Source organism: Elgaria multicarinata, chromosome 1, assembly GCF_023053635.1.
Source record: "Elgaria multicarinata webbii isolate HBS135686 ecotype San Diego chromosome 1, rElgMul1.1.pri, whole genome shotgun sequence".
NCBI lineage: Eukaryota > Metazoa > Chordata > Lepidosauria > Squamata > Anguidae > Elgaria > Elgaria multicarinata.
In genome coordinates, this window is record NC_086171.1 from 200,079,769 (window position 1) to 200,100,994 (window position 21,226).

The following is a 21,226-nucleotide window of genomic DNA, read 5'->3' on the forward strand; positions in this document are numbered from 1 at the left end:
ATGGCAGCAAATTGACAAATTGTGGGTGACAAATTGTGGGTTAATTAACACACAAATTGTAAGGACGCTCAGGGTGCATGAGCTGTGTAAGAGCTGCTGCATGCTTCCATTAACAACCCTCGAATGCTGCATTCGATTGTTTCTGTGACGTCCAAACAAAGGGACTTGGGGTTCTTCATGGGTTAAACAACCCCAAGTTAACCCAAGAACAGGCCAAACAGCTCCAGCCCCCCTGCTTGGACGTCACAGGAACAACCCTTGAATGTGGCATTCAAATATTGTTAATGGAAACAGGAAATGGCTTGCATATGGTGTGCATCCCCTCAATTAATGGGCTAATTAAATCATGATTTGCTGCTGGACATTACTGTTATTTACAAACCAGGTCAAAGTTTAATTCATTTATGGAATCCATTCTCACAAAATGTACAAATAGGTGCTTGAAGACTTTCAAAGACTTGAAGGGCTTTCAGACCGGGAGGGGCGGGGGCGGAAGGCAGGAATCACGTTTCCTTACAGTTGCTGTTCTTGGTTCTCTTCCGCGTTTGAAATGAGCACAATTACATGGAGAAGAGAGCAGCAACCACATGGCCTGTACGTTTCAGTGGTACAGCACCCTCTAGTGGGCATTTTATAGCGCAACCTCAGAAGAGTCGGGTTTTCTGAGGTTTATTTTGTGATGCTAAAACTGAGAAAAGGAGCGGGAGACGTACAGGAGGCTGACAGTGTCGTTAAAAGGACCCACAAACATCTGTGAGTAGCCAGTAACGAGTGTGCTATAGAACACTCATTTAAAGAAATTCTCAGACAAATTCATGGAGGATAAATCTCTCAATAGCTACTGGCCCTCATAGCTAAAGTTGAACCTCCAACTCCAGAGGCAGTATCAGGTGCTGGAGATAACCAATGGGAGTGGGGGTCATTATCATTATCTCAACTTTGGCCACTTTTGGAGGAGACAGAATCCTGAATTAGTTGGAACTTTGTTTGATCTTCATGTTCTGATAAGGCTGGTAAAGAAGAGTAATTGCAACTGTTTTATCAGATCTCTTACAGGTTCTTTGAAATAGGTACTACCAAACAATCTTTCAGATGTTAATCCTGTGAATTTAAAGTTTTCTGGGGTTACGTGTTACACAGCATCACAGCTGTTGCTACAAAGAACAACTGTGCCATAGCAATCCATCACAACACACACACACTCAAAAAACGTGGAGGATGAACGGCCCAGCTGAATGCAGGAATAGAAACAGGGTAGACTCAAATCATATGGGAACAGCTGATGCGTGTGATCATCTGTTCTTTGAGCAGCCGGCCAAAGCTGATGCCAGCCTGTTGGACAGTCTGATACAGAATCTGGCTGAGGAAAGCCTGAGCATTATTTATTATTTATTATTATCTATTTATATAGCACCATCAATGTACATGGTGCTGTACAGAGTAAAACAGTAAATAGCAAGACCCTGCCGCATAGGCTTACAATCTAATAAAATCATAGTAAAACAATAAGGAGGGGAAGAAAATGCAAACAGGCACAGGGTAGGGTAAGCAGGCACTGGGTAGGGTAAAACTAACAGTATAAAGTCCGCACAACATCAAGTTTTAAAAGCTTTAGGAAAAAGAAAAGTTTTTAGTTGAGCTTTAAAAGCTGCGATTGAACTTGTAGTTCTCAAATGTTCTGGAAGAGCATTCCAGGCGTAAGGGGCAGCAGAAGAAAATGGACGAAGCCGAGCAAGGGAAGTAGAGGCCCTTGGGCAGGCGAGAAACATGGCATCAGAGGAGCGAAGAGCACGAGCGGGGCAATAGTGTGAGATGAGAGAGGAGAGATAGGAAGGAGCTAGACAGTGAAAAGCTTTGAAGGTTAACAGGAGAAGTTTATATTGGATGTTATATGCCCCAATACGAAGCTTGTTTTCATGGAAAACTAGATTTTAATGGCATTTTTTTTCTGAACAGGAGACAATTCACACACAACAAAATGGTGCATCCAGGTGACGCTAAATGCTGCGACCCGTCCACGTTGAGTGGGATGGGTAAAAAGAGACAGCTATGTCCATTCAGTTCTCTGCATCTGGCTTCCCACTTAGCCTGGTCACCAAGAGGAATAACATGATCAATATATTTTAAAACAGCTGAGAAAATGTACAGGGCTACACTGCCTCTCTTTATCACCTGGCATAGCTCATCTACCAAAACCAGGCCTGAGATCAGACTAATATGGATCAACACATTCAGAGCCTCATGAATTGGGGGCGGGGGGAGGAATCACTTTTCCCTACCTTTGCTTTCCCTCCTGCTGTCCCACAATAGGGACACACAGCTTGCTTTTTCTTCACATGGGGAAGAAAGAAAAAGTAAGCAATAACTACGTGGCCCATTCAGTGGCTGTTTTTATTACGCTGCTTCTCCTGCACGCAGCAGGAAACAGCAGCAGGTCTCATTATAAAATATATATATTCGATTTCCCGGGTCTTATTTTTGATGGAATAAAGAGCAGATGGAGCGGGAGACGTGTGGTAGGCGGACGTCATTGTCAAAAGGACCCGTGAACATTCATGAATGGCCAGTAATAAACGTGCTATAAAACCCTCATCTGATGCTCTGAGTTTCATCCAGAAATCCTTGGAGCTCTACTGCCACAACATAGTTGATCGCCCTTGCCTAAGAACGGTAGATTTAAGACTGCCTGAAAATTGTACTTATAGAGTTTATACTTTACTGACACTCTTAGTATTAAGGAGTTGGTCACTTGAGGACTTGCAGGAAAGTCACATGACCAGGGCAGTTCCGGAGGCCTGTAGGTTGTTGTACAAGAGATTTGTCTAGCCTGTTTTGGACCCAAAAACATTGTATTTGGTGTCAGAAGTGGAGAATTATTCAAGTCCAGAAAGTCTACAGAGGTTTTATATATTTATTTATTTACAAAAATTATAAATTGCTCTATAACTAAAAAGATTCCAAGCAGTGAACTATAAAGGGGAAAAAAAAATAAAAACACTATAGATATAGATACATTTAAAATCAATACTATTTTATTCAGTATTTTAATCCACAGTCTTACAGTTGGTTGGATATGTTTTGTACTGGAGGAAAATATTCAGGTTGCATTCTGCCCCATTGCTCTGTGCAATATGGACTTTCTCCTACTTGGTGGATGCTGGCCATTCATTTGTAAATTTGATTAAAACATGGTCAGTTAGTTGTATTTAATTTTTCACTGGCTCACCATGATGTATGATTCTGACGCCACTACCACCTCCCTTCCAACCCCACCATCTCCCACAACGTTTCTGTCTCTGAGTCTGGTTGCAGGAACCCAAGCGGTGGAGCTCACCCACCCCATGACAGTCTGTTACTACTTTCCTAGGACGTCTTCAGCAACTCTTCAAAGTCTGTTGGTCTTTTAGGAATGCCCTGCCCAGGGGACACTACATGTGTGCAGCCAGTATTGTGATAAGGGGAACCCTTTCCTTTCTCAACTTTTCTGATCTTTGTCTTGTTGTATAACACCTGATTTGAACTTCTTCCCCTGAGTGGAAACTTCTGGAGGTGACGTGCTGGTGTTGCAATGGTCCGTTTAACCATTTTTCGGGGGTGGGGGGTGGGAAATGGCACGAGTGGAATTCAGAATTAGTAGATATTCCTTTCTCAGAATTTGCAAGGCAAGCCTTCCTGCGGCTAGCTACCCAAAAGTATCAGCGGCCTCTTTAGAGCGGCCACATACACATCACCAAAAAAGAGGATACCAAAATTCATAGCATTTACAAATGTATATTGATATAAACGTAAATTTAGAAGTATTAACTATAATTCAAATAGGAATGCAATACATCTCACCATAATGAGGAAGAGTAGGTGACCCGTGCGTCTTGCTTAGTCTGCACTCCAGATGCCAACTGTTGATGGGCAGCTTCAAGGCCCTCCTCACACTTCTGATGGTTCTTTTTCTTTAAACCAGATTTGGGCCTGGACAGCCCTTTAAATAAAGTAGAACACCTAGCTACCCCTCCTTCCTGTGTATTTCACATGAAAACAGAGGCATGCTTATAACTTGGTCATATGAAAAAAAAGGTCTGTATCTCTTTCTTTCTCTCATAGGACCGTGTGATGTCTGCCACTGACATCCAGTATTCAGAACCAATGTAGTGTAGTAGTTAGGGTATCGGATTTTAGTCTATTTTATTCTTTGACGCCTTAAAGTACCCATCTATACAGTAACCACAAACATTTCTCATATGCGACAGACTGTCTTTGATCCGTCAGTCATTTGGGGAACTAGCATCAAGAGGAAATCAAAGTTTGAAGAAACAACTTGGTTCCACAGAAGAGTTATTTTCATTTTTGCTAATCATCCTGGCAGGATAAAAAGGTTAACTAAAATAACAATGGCCGCTGAACTCATAAAATGTTCACAGAACCTTTAAGTCCATTTCGATTTCATCTTTTTCTCTCTCTCGTCTCTTCTCCCTAGCACCTCTTCACTCTTCCCAGAGCAACGTGGGCATCAGCACTGGGGAGCAGATGTGATATATATGATGTCCCATCACCACAGCATCGCGTATCCCTTTTCACTCAGGTGAGTCTCTCTACATTGCTGGATATGTCCAGCAGATATCAACAGGCAGTGAGCTGAGAATTATTACCAGCCATTCTCTGTAGATCACAGGTGGATAGAAAGTAGATGTCCAGATGTTTTGGATTTCAACTCTCTGCATTCCTGACCATTAGCCATGCTGGCAGGGACTTCTGGCCATTGAAGTCCAAAACATCTGGAGATATACCTTCTGCCCACCCTTGCAGTAGATCAACTGTAAAGACATTTATCTGTGTCTCAAAAGGAAAATGGTGAGAACCAAATACAATGTGCAAAAAGCTTACTATAAATTCCTATGAAACATGAAAAATGCAAATTCGAATTTGTTTTACAGTCGCTCCTCTGTTCCGGTGTGAAAGCAAATTACAGTGTGTATCCATTACACTATGGTTTCAGCATCCTAGACTGCAATGTGGATTTTCTTCCACCCACCCCCCCTTTGTTTTTAAACCCTCACAATTGGACATTTTCCTAATGTCATAAATTGAATGGAATCAAATTTAGCAAGTTTGACTTATAGTCAGTAAATAAAACTTAAGAAGCACACCTTGTTAACTTTATATGCTTTATGGACTTTTCTATACGAGGCTGTTAATCCGCTACATCTGCTTTTGGTAGATGCGGCAGATTAACTACAAGAGGAGAGTTTCCTTTCCTGTTTTCCTGCTACATACTCTCAATATCCATACTCCAAAATGGATATGTATTCTATGCTTTATTGGTTTTAAATGTTGTATATTTCTTTTTAATGTTCACTGTTTTAAACTTCTGTAAACCAACCAGAGAGCTTCAGCTATGGGGCAGTATAGAAATGTAATGTAGTATAGAAATGTAATAAATAATAATAATAATAATAATAATAATAATAATAATAATAATAGTAGACACTTGGGATGGCACAACAGTGCAAATGCACAGGTAGAAACAGTGTTTTCTTTTCACTATAAGAAATAATGCCCTATTTTCCCTGACCTAAAAGGACTCATGGAAAGTGCTGTTTACAACCAGAAGTGAAATTGGAAGGTCACGACTTTATCTAAAAAGCCCGTACCAACCTTAAGTAGAGAATAACAAGTGCACAATAAAAGCCTCATGTAGAAAAGCTCTATATGTTTTTTTCCATTAGCTGAAAATAGTTGAATGGAATATTTGATTAGAGAGGAAAAATTAAATGAATCTCAGGCCATCGCTAGATGAGAGGGTAAAAGGGCGACGATCTCGCGATTTTATAATCGCGAGATCGCCGCTCTGGTTTACACATAGCACGTGACATTGCGCTCACCATTTTTTTAAAGTAATGGAGCGCACGAGCGCTCGTGCGCAAAAGGTCAGTGTTTCTTTAAATAAAATTAATTTCCCCGCTCACCCCACCCCACCCCTGATGAGCACAGAGCTCCTGAGGAGCTCTGTGCCCCGTGCCCTGCTCCCGGCTCCTCGCTGTTACTCACGAGGAGCTGGGACAAACTGCAATGCTCACCCACATATTCTGAGGTCTCAGGATCATCCTGAGACTGTGGAAAAAGCAGGATTAAAGGGTAGGGTGATATCCCGGGGAAATGGAGGGATCATCCCTCCCTGCTCCCGGGATGCCCTGTGTGCCATGTAGATGCACAGAGACGATCCCAGGGCGATCAGACAAATTCATGGAGGATAAGACTATCAATGGCTACCAGTCCTGATGGCTATGTGCTACCTCCAGGATCAGAGGCAGTACGGCTATGTATACCAGTTGCTAGGGAACATTACTTTTACACTTATCAGAGAGGCAGCCTTCCTTCTACGCAATCAACAAAACAGAGACCCAGTCTTCAAGGTAATATGTCTTTATTATGTTTTCACTGAAGCGTTTCCACAATACAGCTTCAGTGAAATTCAGAAGACTGTCCCAGGGCTTAAATAAATAATCCTGAGCTCTCACTTCGGGAAGACTTTAGCGAGGTAGAGAAGTAGCTACCTAATTTACAACAGGCAGCTAGAGAAAAAAACTGAAATCCTCTTCCTTAGGGTGGGCTCCCTTCTGAATTGGCTCTGGTGGGTGGCTATTCTGGCAGAGCGTCTAAAGCCACTCCCTAACTCTGCCCTCTTAGACTGCTGACTGTGCCCTCATGCCCCTCTTCCTCCTCTGAGGGGGACTTGATTTCCCATGGGGACAGGGGGTGGGGAGGCGGTGAGCTACATCACACCTTGAAAGCTTCTACCACACACAGCAGGAGAGAGCAGCAACCGGACTTTTTCTGGTTTTTCTTGCCACGCAAGGAAGACCAGAAGGGGCAGAAAGTGTGCAAGAGGCAGACCACGTCACGTGAGCTACCTCTGAGGAATCCATGGGTGCTCAGTAACGAGCGTGCAATAAAACACTTGTCGGATGGAGCTACAGGTGTCTCAGCCTGGGCCACCTGTGTGTCAAGGCCCTGGGAAGTTTCTTCCCCAACTCCTAGAGGCATCTGGGGAGTTTTCTCTTCCACTCTCTCACCTCGCTGTTCTAGCTCTGGCTCTGAATCAGAATCACCAGAAAGAGCAGGAGCCCTGGGCTTAATCCTGACATCACTCACGTCCTACTTGTGGGCAGCTGCTTGGCCCCTATGGCAACAGAATGCAGGACTAGATTAGGGTGACCATATGAAAAGGAGGACAGGGCTCCTGTATCTTTAACACTTGCATAGAAAAGGGAATTTCAGCAGGTGTCGTTTGTATATATGGAGAACCTGGTGAAATTCCCTCTTCGTCACCACAGTTAAAGCTGCAGGAGCTATACTAGAGTGACCAGATTTAAAAGAGGGCAGGATACCTGCAGCTTTAACTGTTGTGATGAAGAGGAAATTTCACCAGGTTCCCCATATATACAAATGACAACTGCTGAAATTTCCTTTTCAATACAACTGTTAAAGATACAGGAGCCCTGTCCTCCTTTTCATATGGACACCCTAGACTAGATAGGCCTTTGGTCTGATTTAGGCTGTCTTTTCTTATGTTCTTTTCTGAAGTTTTATTTGTTTTTTAAAGGTTGAGCACATCTTGCTGTACCACTGCATTGACTAAATCCATATTTGAATTCAGAGATCCCCAGAAATGTGTTTATTAAGCCAGTCTGCCATCTAGTGCCCATCTTCCTTCAGTGCATCATTAGAACAGGTGTTCCTTGGTCTTAGCTATTTGTTGTTTATTCGTTCAGTCATTTCCGACTCTTCGTGACTTCATGGACCAGCCCACGCCAGAGCTTTCTGTTGGCCGTTGCCACCCCTAGCTCCCCCAAGGTCCATTCCTCCTTCACATTGCTTCTCCTCCTTTGAGGTACATGTGGTGAGGCTCTTCGCTCCACTGCGACTGCGGGTTGCAGTTCTGTACCGCCCCCCAGGCTCGTCCTCAAAATTTATCTCTGATTTTGATTCGTGGCTGTCCTTTTTCCTCTCTGACAACTGTCCTACTCTTATCCTGGGTGATTTCAATATTCATGTGGATGACCCTCAAGATGCTGCAGCTCTACGATTTCGCTCATTATCTTCCTCTTATGATCTTAAGCTTTGGTCTGATGCACCCACACATTCCCTTGGACACTGTCTGGATCTTGTTCTCACTCGGAATTGCTCTGTGTTGGACTTTTCTACTGCTCACTTTCCGCTGTCAGATCATCACCTAGTTTCTTTCAATATTACTCATAATCCTCCTCCTTCACGTCCCGCTTCTCGCTCTTGTCGTGACTTGCAATCTATCAATTATGAGGCTTTTCCCCAGTCTCTAGCCTCCTCCCTTCCTTCTGTCTGTTCGGCTGTCTCCTTGGACTCAGCTGTCTCCTTCTTTAATTCCTCCTTATCTTCAACTCTTGATAATCTTGCTCCATCTACAACTCGGATAGTTCGCCCTTCTCAACCCCAACCGTGGCTCACCTCTTCCCTCCGCTACCTTCGCTCTTGTTCCCGGGCAGCTGAACGCCTTTGGCGTAAGACCAGGGACCGGGCAGACTTTGTCCATTACAAATTTGTACTCTCCTCTTTCTCTTCTGCCATCTCACTGGCCAAACAGCAGTACTACTCAACGCTGATCCAGTCAAATGCTAGGCATCCTCAGCGGCTCTTTGTGTCCTTCAATTCTCTTCTGAAGCCTAATCCGCCATCTCTCCCCGCCTCTCTGTCTGCTAATAACTTTGCCTCTTTTTTCAATGCTAAAATCCAAACTATCTGCTCTGATCTGGCCAGCTCTGCTCCTCTTCCAGTTCCTGTTCCTCATCTGTCAGCTCCTCCTGCAAATTTCTCTGCGTTTCCTTCGGTCTCTGCGGATGAACTGTCTACAATACTGCGCTCTTCGAAGCCTTCCACTTGTTCTCGTGATCCGATTCCTTCTCGCGTCTTTATTAATCTTATTCCTGCTATCCTCCCTTCCTTGCTACATATTATTAATCTTTCTCTGTCCTCTGGTTCATTTCCTTCTGCTTTTAAACATGCTACAGTCTCTCCCATTCTCAAGAAACCTACTCTTGATAGGCTATCTCTGTCTAACTACCGACCTGTCTCTTTGTTGCCGTTTGTTTCAAAGATCCTGGAGCGTGCGGTCTACTCTCGTTGTCTTGACTTTCTTTCTAGTAACTCTGCTTTGGATCCATTTCAATCTGGATTCCGTCCTCTGCATTCCACCGAAACAGCCCTTACTAAGATCACCAATGATCTCCTTATTGCCAAGTCTAAAGGCCATTATTCCGTTCTTATTCTCCTTGATCTAACTGCAGCCTTTGACACGGTTGATCATGATCTTCTCTTAGATTCCCTTCATGACCTTGGATTTTGTGGCTCTGTCTATAACTGGTTTGCCTCCTATCTAGCGGGTCGCTCTTTCAGCGTGTTGACTAATGGCAGCTCGTCTTCCTCCTTTCCCCTTTCAGTAGGGGTTCTGCAAGGCTCGGTGCTTGGCCCGTTGTTGTTTTCCTTATACATGTTGCCCTTGGGCAAGCTTATTCAATCTCATGGCCTCCAATATCATCTGTACGCCGATGATACACAACTATATCTGTCATCTCCGGAACTTTCTCCTGATGTTCACGATCGTATCTCGGCATGTCTTTCAGATATCTCAGCTTGGCTGCTTCATCGTCGCTTGAAGCTTAACATGGCAAAGACTGAATTGCTTGTTTTTCCTCCTAAACCTTCTCCTCATCTCTCATTCTCTCTTACTGTCAATGATGTTACGCTTACTCCGGTCAAGGAAGCTCGTAGCCTTGGCTTTATCTTCGACTCCTCGCTCTCCTTTATTCCTCATATTGAGGCAGTAGCTAAATCTTGTCGATTTTTCCTGTATAATATTGCCAGGATTCGATCATTTTTGTCTGCCAAGACGCTTGTTCATGCACTGGTTATTTCACGGTTGGACTACTGCAACCTTCTTCTCTCTGGCCTTCCTTCTTCTCACATCAGTCCGTTGGTTTCTGTTCACCACTCTGCCGCAAAGATCATCTTCTTAGCTCGCCGCTCCGACCATGTTTCTCCGCTTCTGAAATCTCTTCATTGGCTTCCAATTCACTTCAGAATCCAATATAAACTTCTCCTGTTAACCTTCAAAGCTTTTCACGGTCTAGCTCCTTCCTATCTCTCCTCTCTCCTCTCACACTATTGCCCCGCTCGTGCTCTTCGCTCCTCTGATGCCATGTTTCTCGCCTGCCCAAGGGCCTCTACTTCCCTTGCTCGGCTTCGTCCATTTTCGTCTGCTGCCCCTTACGCCTGGAACACTCTTCCAGAACATTTGAGAACTACAAGTTCAACCACAGCTTTTAAAGCTCAACTAAAAACTTTTCTTTTTCCTAAAGCTTTTAAAACTTGATGTTGTGCAGACTTCTACTGTTACTTTCTACTGTTAGTTTTTCCCTACCCTGTACCTGTTTGCATTCTCTTCCCCTCCTTATTGTTTTACTATGATTTTATTAGATTGTAAGCCTATGCGGCAGGGTCTTGCTATTTACTGTTTTACTCTGTACAGCACCATGTACATTGATGGTGCTATATAAATAAATAAATAAATAAATAATAATAATAATAATAATAATAATAATAATAAGTCTGTCACCTCCAGAATATCATCCATCCATCTTGCCCTTGGTCGGCCCCTCTTCCTTTTGCCTTCCACTTTCCCTAGCATCAGCCTCTTCTCCAGGGTATCCTGTCTTCTCATTATGTGGCCAAAGTACTTCAATTTTGCCTTTAATACCATTCCCTCAAGTGAGCAGTCTGGCTTTATTTCCTAGCTATACAGTCAAATATTTGACAGTTTTTAATATAACAAAGACCCATGCAGACCTCTGCCATTTGAACACCCTGAAGGGCCTGCTTAGACTCCTACTGAGGTTTTAACAGGCACTTCTAGAAGTTTGCACATTCATCTCTGCAGCCATGAGGACTAGCGACTAAGAAGGAGTGAACACTGAAACCCTTAGAGTGAGACAATCCAGAGACAATTCCACCCATATCTGGAATCAGTGGAGGCTGGTGGCTCCAATGACAGTGGGGTGGTGATTCCAGTCCAGGTTTCAGTCAGAACCAGGGAATCCAGTCCGGGTTTCAGTCAGAACTACTCTAAAGAAGCTATCACTGGGGCTCCAAATCTGCTTTGGGTTGTGGACAGAACCAGCCAGAACTCTAAAGGAGCTATCTAAGGTGCAAACCTGGGCCAGATTCACCGCCCCACTGATATCGGAGCCACCAGCCACCACTGCCTGGAATCCAGATCTGGACAGGGAATTCTGTAAAGCAGGAGTGGACCACTTTTATGCAACTCCCCTCTGGGCAGGGTAAGAGTAAGGAGCCAGCAAGATAATGTAAGGATAAGGCAAGCATCCGTGGTGGGGCGCTAGGCTCCCCACAGCTGCTTGAGCGTGCTGCATGGTGGTTCTGGGCCTGGTCCCTGACACTTAAGAGGCTAAATCCTGTTCCAGATTCCACGCTTCCATGGGGCGATCACAGAGATACAGAATGCTGGACGTCCTGGTTGTGTGTGCCCTGTGACAATTGTTTTGTCATATTTTCTTTTAGAGAGACTCTCACAGTGACCCAAACAACCTCTGCTTTGCTGTGCTCAGATGAAAAGAAATGTATAAACGATTTCCCCAATGCTGCTGGTAAAACATATGGATTGATTTCTTTTTAAACATTTAATTAGGGTCTTGCCACTCCACCCTCTTCCAGAAAGGGCTCCAGTCCGTTCCCCTCCACAGAACGTTGCCTGGAAAAGCTGCAGCAGCTTTATGACATCCCATTGAGCCTGGAAAAGGCACGAGGCCGCACGTGGCAAGAGTGTTTGTTGGACAATGTAAGTGATGCTCATATACTAGCCTGAGTAAATAACTTGCTTCGAAACATGAAGCTTTGTCAGCAGGTTCTGTCAGCCGAAGTGGGGCAGGCGAAGGCTGTGAGCAGTTGAAGTCAAATCCTGTCGCGGAGTGTGGGTTCTTGAAAGCAGGATAATAAGAAATTGAGAGCATTATCTGACGGCTTGAATACGTGAAAATGATATGGTGATAAACCTTGGAGGGTTCCATTCTAAATGTATAGCCGCGGCTCCTTTTGTGAACCAGTTGCGTCCTACTGACGAAGAATTCTCGAAACAGGACTTGTACCAGACTGCTGTTTATTAGACCCTTTATGAAATTATTTATTAGACGCATATTTATGAGATTATTGATTCTTGTCATGAATGTTTAATGGATGCCTACTTATTGTAGGCTTCATTATGAATGTTTGATGAACACCTTGTAAATGTTATCTATATGCCTGTCTTTTGTACATTTGTGATATCTTTTGAACTATTCGTCTATAAAACTTGCTTAGTACTTTTGTGGTTGAGTGTTATCACTCATATGGTACTATTGTTATTTCCAACCACAGCCTTCTATTTTACTTTATTTATACAAGGTGACCATATGGAAAGGAGGACAGGGCCCCTGTATCTTTAACAGTTGTATTGAAAAGGGAATTTCAGCAGGTGTCATTTGTATGCAGGCAGCACCTACTGAAATCCCCTCTTCATCACAACTATTCAAGCTGCAGGAGTCTTGCCTAGCGTGACCAGATACAAAAGAGGGCAGGGCTGACAGATTATAGGTTATTGCTTTAGAAGATTCATAGATGAATGAGCCCCTGATGTTGTGATGGATGTTATTAGATTCTGTGATGCTGTTTTGTTGCCATGTGTATATGGGACAGAGTTGGGATCTAGGCTTGATGCACACATTCTAGGCCCTGTGTACGTGTTATGGGGCCTAGCGTTGCTCGTATCACTGGTGATATTGGGGAAATACTTGAAAGTAAGTCCTTTTTAATATAATCGCCATATTTCCCAGTGATTTTTTAAAAGGGGGTTCTCTATTTCTTCCCCCCATTTCTTTGCATAATCCCTGAATTTTTTTTCTAATTTCCAGTCTATAATCTCTCTCTTTCTATCCTCCAACCAACTTTATTTTATTTTATTTTATTTAGAATGATGCCAATAATAATAATAAAAATATCAGAAAAAGAATTAAAAGTTGGCAAAGTATAGTAAATTTTGTATAATTTCTAAAGCTCCGTTTTGATGGTGGTCCAAAACTGTGGAATGCCCTGACTGGGGAGATCTGCCAAACTCTTGTCTTTTTCCAATTTAGGGCAGGCTTTGAAAAACCCATCTTATAAAATAAGTTTTAAATGTTTAGTACTCTGCTGTTTTCAGTTGTGTTATCTGAATATTACTGCTTATAGTTTTAATGTAGGCTTTTTATTGTGTTTTTAGAGTTATGTTGTTTCAATTGGTTTATTAATTGTTCATGTGTAATTTTGTTTTCCCTCAATGGTATGTCACTTTAAGTATAAATATTCCAAAAATGTGAGACAGAAATGAAATAATAATAATAATAATAATAATAATAATAATAATAATAATAATAATTTGCATTTTTGGTGCTGCTTTTCAGGTGTATGTCACTCCTTCAACAGCTGGAGAAGAACCTGTCAGTGGTTCTCAGGGAAAGCCTTCGGGTCATTTCAATACTTTACCAAATCTTCGGAAATCAGAATGGATCTATGATATACCTGTGTCACCTGAAAAAGCAGGATTAAAACAAACTTCTCAGAAACATTCGGCAAATAAGCAGGTGCTTTATGATATTCCACCACCTAGATTTGATTGTGGCATGCAGAAAATCCCATCATTAAACAATGAAAGTAAATCAGTGAGTCCAGAAATATATGATGTTCCGCCCATACAAAGGAAATTAACTTTTCCAGAGATTCCTCTTTATGACGTACCGTCCACACATGATGTGTTAGTGCAGCGTCAAAATGGTAACTATGATGTTCCTTCAGCCACCATGTCCTCCAGGACTGAAAAGGAGAAATTTCAACAGACTCTTTATGATATTCCAAAAGCAATGTCTGTTGCTATGCTACAAAAGAAAGAAAATGCAGACAGTTATAACCCTGGAGACAGCACATATATTTTTCCTCCACAGTTGTCCACAGATGGCAAATTGGACCAAGACAGACTGTCTGTTTCAAGTGTAGATAGCAGAACCAGCACCATATCAACGCTGTCAAGCTCTTCTACTGAGTCCTTTTCATCTACAGCATCATCATCATCTACTCCATCGTCATCTTTAGAAGAACGCACTAAAGAAACAACCATGGAACTTGAGTTGGCCAAAGAAACTTTGACTAAGTTACAGCATAGTGTATCCAGTTCAGTTGCAAGCCTAATGATCTTTGTCAGCAGCAGGTGGCGATACCAAGAACATCTAGAGGGAAACATTGAGGAAATCCATCGAGCGGTGGACCACATAAAGGTCTCTTTGGAAGAATTCTTGGACTTTGCTCGAACCATTGAAGGAAATGCATCTAGGAGCTCTGATAGTAAACTTCAAGAGAGAATTAAAAAACAGCTGAATATCCTCACAGACTCATTTCAGATACTGGTGGAAACGAGAGATGCATTGAACAACTGCAAATGGTCGCTTGAGGTTCTGGTTATTAAGAAACCTCAGAGTAATCCAGATGATCTAGATCGGTTTGTTATGGTGGCACGCACCATTCCAGATGACATCAAGAGATTTGCATCCATCATCATAGCTAACGGGAAGCTGCTTTTCAGAAAGAACTGCAAAGAGAAAGATGGCGAAGTTTGGAGAGTTGGTATAGAGCATAAAAAGGTGACGTGCCATGTGGAACAGGAAAGAGAAGAGGATTCTCATCCGAGAAATATTTTGAATAAGCCAAAAGAAAATAGTCCATATTCGGAGAAGGCAAGAGCTGACGTCACTAAAGACTGTGATCATATCGAGGTACAGGTCAATGAGCATGAGTTTACACCAGCGGTGGGCAACCTTTTCAAAGTCAAAGGCTGCATTCTCTGTGGGGGAGGGTGGAATGTTTGGTGCCTACATCCTCGTGGTGGGTGGAGCTAGAGGTGGGCAGGGCCATAGCAAAAAGTGGGCGGGAAAACACTTAGAATCATAGAATCATAGAATAGCAGAGTTGGAAGGGGCCTACAAGGCCATCTAGTCCAACCCCCTGCTCAATGCAGGAATCCACCCTAAAGCATCCCTGACAGATAGTTGTCCAGCTGCCTCTTGAATGCCTCTAGTGTGGGAGAGCCCACAACCTCCCTAGGTAACTGATTCCACCGTCGCACTGCTCTAACAGTCAGGAAGTTTTTCTTGATGTCCAGCCGGAATCTGGCTTCCTTTAACTTGAGCCCGTTATTCCGTGTCCTGCACTCTGGGAGGATCGAGAAGAGATCCTGGCCCTCCTCTGTGTGACAACCTTTTAAGTATTTGATGAGTGCTATCATGTCTCCCCTCAATCTTCTCTTCTCCAGGCTAAACATGCCCAGTTCTTTCAGTCTCTCTTCATAGGGCTTTGTTTCTAGACCCCTGATCATCCTGGTTGCCCTCCTTTGAACACGCTTCAGCTTGTCTGCATCCTTCTTGAATTGTGGAGCCCAGAACTGGATGCAATACTCTAGATGAGGCCTAACCAGGGCAGAATGGAGAGGAACCAGTACCTCATGTGATTTGGAAGCTATACTTCTATTAATGCAGCCCAAAATAGCATTGGCCTTTCTTGCAGCCATATCGCACTGTTGGCTCATATTCAGCTTGCGATCTACAACAATTCCAAGATCTTTCTCGTTTGTATTATTGCTGAGCCTCTCTCTCTCTCTGACATCCCTTTGTTCTCTCTTGTCCCGTCTCTCTCTCTCTCCTCTCTCCCCTCCATCTCCTCTTCATCATCCATTCATTGGCCCTTTCTGAACCTAAGGGTTATCCCAGGAAAATGGAAGGATCGTCCCTGCCTGCTCCTGGGATCCCCTGTGTGGTACTTGGATGCACAGGAACGATCCAGGGACGATCCTTGGGAAAATGGCAGGGGTAGAAACGGCCATTCTCTCACACACAATCCCCCATCCATATCCACATACATACTCACACAAGCACACACCCCATTCATTCTCTCTTCCATTCATTTCTCCACCTCCTCACATCCACCACCACCCCACAATTTGATTTAAAAAATGGAACCATGTTAAACCTTTGCTTTTGTTTTTTCTTATCCCACACTTCTCAGGCAATGTCTACAGCAAGATATTACAAGCTGAAAGAGACTGGCAGGCAGGCAGTTCAATTCCCGATTCAATTTCCATTTTTCTCTGAACCTCAGCAGGGCAGGAGAGGAGCCCTGTGATGCCTCACAGCATTTTGTGTTCCTTTTGCTTTTTATCAAGCTGTTGTTGATGCAAGGAAAAAGAGAAGAGACATCTGCAGGCAGGCAAGAGTGAACTCAGAGGCCAAACCACAGAACACAATGCCTAGAGTGCTGTTCCAAAGGACATAATGCCCCTCTGGTTGCCACACTTTGTGGTTGGGTGTCCATTTTCCAGACTGCCTGCTGGGATCCCCTTTCTTTTTCCTGGTGGGAGTGGCTTAATCAAAATGAAGAAGGTACAGGAGATGCTAGGGGCTGCACTGATTGAGGCTCTCTACCTGGATTAACAAGGTTTTTGGATTAATAAAATCACTCTCAAGCTGCACAATAAAGGGCATTCACTCCAATACTATAATCCTCCTCTTCCTGCCCTGTGTCTCAGCCTAAGATTTGTAAGGCAGCCAACAGATTCTAAAACAAGAAGAATATTCAAAATATCGAAAATGAGAATGTTAGAAAGAAAAACAATTAAAAGTCACAGAATGGGGCAGTGCAGGGGGCAGTGTTTCTCCTCCACAGTAGTAAACTCGGGGGCGGGGGAATCAGTCTGGAAGAGACGGGGAAGCTAACCTGGGGTGTTGGAAGCTAGCCAGCAGAGGTGGAGAAGCCAGCTGGGGAGCACCATAGAATGTACCTTTTGTAGGGGCAGAGTTGGCCACGGAATCAGGGTACATGACTGCATGTCTCCACGTGTGCCTATCTCTATAATAACATCCTCATCAGACACCTTCTACAATATCCAAGCTACAGTAGGTGGTGACTGGGGAAAGGGCCTCCTCAATGGTAGCATCCTGATTGTGGAATGCTCTTTCTAGGGACACTCACCAGGACACTCACCCTGATAGCTGTGGTGCCAAATGAAGGCCTTTTTTATTTTCTCAGGGCCTTTCGATTTAATGTGATTTGTTTCATGTAGCTGGATTAGTTGTTTTTATGCTGCTTCTAGTGATTTTATTGGTTTATATTTTAAATGTGTTTTATTTTTATTTATTTATTTATTTATTTATTTATTGGCATTTTTAAATTTTGTGGGTTGCCCTGGGAAGTTTAAAAGGCAGATATGCCTACAGAAATAGGCAATGTCATTTTTGGGACCGTAGAACACATGCTTTGTATGCAGAAACTCCCAAATTCAATCTCTGGTGTCCCTAGATAGGAGGATTACATAGCAGGTGACTTATGCCTGAGGCCTTGGAGATCTTCTGCCTGTCAGAGCAGATCATACTGGGCAGGATGGACAAATAGTCCAGTCTGTTATAACACATCTTCCTGTTTTTTAGCTGTAGTGCCTCTGAGTACACCAGTCTTAGTAGGCAACTTGTACTTCCGATGAGAGGAAACATTTTAGAAAGAGTTACACAGTTGACACTGAGCGACGTCAATGCCTTTCTCGTTTTTGTTTTTCTGTCTCAAGGGATCACTGCCTGCGATGAAACACAGCTTTTTAAGCAAGCAGGATTCCGCCGAGAGAATGGAGCTGCCCAGTATCTGCAGACTGTATTTCGGTGCTGTTCAGAAGGCCATTGACGTTCTCCACAAAAGCCTTGCAACCAATGAGGCCCCTGAAGACTTCATAGCCAAGAGCAAACTGATCATTATGGTTGGCCAAAGGTTAGTGGATGCCTTGTGTCAGGAAGCTCTCAAGAAACCCAATCGAAACGAGGTCTTGTGTGGCAGCAGCAATTTTTGTGGCTTGCTGAAGAGCTTGGCGGTTGCTACCAAAAACGCAGCAATGCAATATCCAAGTCCCAAGGCAATGAAAGGACTCCTGGATCAAGCTGACGGCCTATCAATGTACCTGCAGCAGTTCCGAGCAATGGTCGAATGAAGTGATCATTCTGCTGGTGTTCCGAGGAGACACGTATTGAGAGGACTCAACAGCGGTCGCAAGAACGGAGTTTAATTTCTAGACGTGATAGAGAGACTCTTTGTTTAATAAAGAGCATGTGTGTCTGTCTTTCCACCTGCTCAAGGCGGATAATAGTACTGTAGCTCCCTACCTCACAGGGATGTTGTGAGAATAAACGTTATATGTATTTGGTAGAAAATTTGAAAGCTATTAATAGTATGGGGTTATCCAGAAGTTGTTGGTGTGTTCAACAACAGCAGTGAGCAGACTCCTAAGGCCAACTTACTTTAGAGCATTTGGTTGGATGAAAGTTGGTGGATACCCTTGGGTGAAGCAAATTTAAGCATGGTTAACCATGATTTACGGATAAAGGGACAGGATAATGTGCTCCTTCCTCTCCTCCCTTCTCCTTTTGCACGTGAATTTTCCCTGTTGGTAGGGGATTCTAAATTCCATGGATGATAGTATATCCTTATAAAAGACTGGCAGTGGTCAGACATACCCATCTACCTTGCTTTTGGATTAAGTGAAGATTTACCAATGAAAAGGCAGGGCAAGAGCACACAATCCTACATTCTGTTTTGGATCCCTAAACCATCAGTCCTGTTAGGAACTCATGGGAAAGCTTTGCAGCAACCATCAATTTTCTGGCCTACTGAAAGTTTTAGATGGTGCCACATAAATGTTCAGTACAAAGAATGTGTTGCATCTGGGGCACGGGCATGTCTCATGGGTTGGGGTGTGTGTGATTGCTAACTCTAGTTAAGCCACATGTATCATAAGGCTCTATGGCATCTGGTAAAAAACAGGTAGCTATCTTAGTGTGTATAAAGCAATAGTTTATTTTAGTCCATACAAACTTAAGCAGTGATTACACTCATCCTGCCAGTAGTAAATCAGTCTTCTAATAGCTCAGAGTTATGCATTCCCCCTAAACATTGGGCTATTTGCACCTGGGCCTAATCCATAACAAGCAGGATAAAGCACTATGCAAGCGGTATATGGTATGTGTCAATGGACCCCAACAGTTGTCAGTACACTTCAATGCTGCTACAAAGCAGTAGTGTGGCTCCTTCCTTTTATATATCGCTTTCATACTGCTGCAATATCCTGCTTGGTGTAGATTAGGCCCTGTACTTCTTGCCACTCTCTGGTGTTCCTCTCCGACTGCTAGTCATAGCTGGGATGCTGTAGCCATCACTCCTCTCTCCATCACCTCCTTCTTGCAAACGTGCAACAAGCTGTAGCTGCTATCTGCCCAATCCCCCACCCTTGGGACCAGTCTTTCTATCTTCCACTCATCCTCCTCATGCCCTTCCTCCTCAATTCCTCCCCTGCTTCCAAGACTTGCTTCCTTATATTTTGGGGCTATTGGCTCCGCTCTATCCTCTTCCATAATTAACCCCTTTCCTGGCTCCTCTCCAGCCCAGTATGAAACCCAACTGGACTCTGTTGCTACTGGCCTGTCTTCCTACCTTCAGGCTTTCCGCTGTGCCTCCTGAGATTGTTCCAGGCAATCACAAGCACAAATCAGCACTCCAGAGACACACAACTCTCATGAACAACTTACACTGTGATCTCCCAGAAGTCTGTATGGCAGACCAGAGGACTCTTGGGGGCTTTCTACATCTCCCAGCATTCTGGGAGGGAGGGGGGAGGATCTCGCCATATTCTGCTCGCAGGACCCTCCCCTTTGTCCACACGTGTGCGCTACATCCCGGGAGGAAGGAGGGATGTAGCGCCCGCCATTATTATTATTATTTTAGAGAGATGAACGCCTGAAGAGCCCCGTGCCCTTTGCCCGTTTCAGGCTTATTTATTTATTTATTTATTTATTACATTTCTATACCGCCCAATAGCCGGAGCTCTCTCACGGCTTCCTCACATTTACTCGCGTTTACTCTAACAGAAAATTAGTTTCACCTATCTCAGCAACCATTGGTTCCCAAACTTTTTCCAGATGGCATCAACCAAGAAACTTGGAAAAGTGCTACATAAATATGAACTGCTATTATGATGAATAAATTGTTCACAAAAAGGTACGGGTATTGTGGAGCTGGGTAGTAGTGTGCCCATTCATGCAACCATATTCCACATAGCATGACACAGTATATGGAGTATGTTGCATTTCCCATCTATGAGATATAGCTCTTCAAATGCATAGAAATGTATATCCATACAACAAAAACCTTATGTTGATGGAAAAGTTAATGAATGGGAAATAAATGCACATTTCTTGCTCAAAACTTTAATGCTCGAAGGCCCTAAATTATCTATTGGGAATAGTCCTACAATTAGAGCTTCAGCTATTGGGCGGTATAAAAATGCAATAAATAAATAAAATAAATAAAAAATAGAAATGGAAAAACAGGACAGGACTGTTATGGTGCCTAGAAGCCCTTATTTAAAAGAAAGCACTACTGTAAAAGTATGCCTGCGGGTAAAAGACCTGCTGGACGCAATGGGATTTACTTCTGAGTAGACATGTATAGGATTTCCCTGCTGACTTCTTATTCTTGATCTAGTATAACATCCATGACACCATGGACACTAGTAGTCCTGTTCTTTTCCCACTTTTTTAGTCCTCAGTCCCATCACCACAGAGGGGCTGATGAATAATAGAACTGTGGCTCATAGAGAATCCCCCTCCAAAATTTGCATGTGGCCCCAACTGTGCACGCCCCAATTGGTTGCTTCCATCGCCTTCCCCCTCCCCACTGGTGGTGATAGTCTAACCATGTGGCTGCACCCAGGGCCCACCTTCACACCACACTGATTGGCTGACCAGGGCTGTCTGTCATCCCATTGGTGGAGGGGCTGCTCTGCCTGTTTGGCACAGAGGAAATTAATTGCTATTAAAGCTCAAGCTCTGAACTTTTTTGAAGTTTAAATTTTTTTCTGCACGTTTACACTGCTCAAGCTTCAATTTTTTTAAAAAATGAGAAAAATCGGTCTTGTAGATCTTGAGTAATAAGCCTTACATTACTGTATTCTTATATAAGATATTACTTCTCTATAACTGATCCATCTCAAGCTCTACAGTCAGTTGCAATAGCCAGAGTTGGGCCCATTATT

At 43.4% G+C, this 21,226-nt stretch overlaps 1 protein-coding gene across 1 annotated transcript in view; it reads left to right on the forward strand.

Moving 5' to 3' along the window:
• The window catches only part of CASS4 (Cas scaffold protein family member 4), a 44,015-nt gene extending 25,675 nt beyond the window's left edge, over nt 1-18,340 (forward strand). The window contains exons 3-6 of the mRNA XM_063120579.1: nt 4,472-4,576; nt 11,732-11,881; nt 13,518-14,879; nt 17,717-18,340. Coding sequence (XP_062976649.1) covers nt 4,472-4,576; nt 11,732-11,881; nt 13,518-14,879; nt 17,717-18,130 — 2,031 coding nt within the window. The 3' untranslated portion in view covers nt 18,131-18,340. The remainder of the gene's footprint in view (nt 1-4,471; nt 4,577-11,731; nt 11,882-13,517; nt 14,880-17,716) is intronic.
• The last annotated feature ends 2,886 nt before the right edge of the window (nt 18,341-21,226 follow it).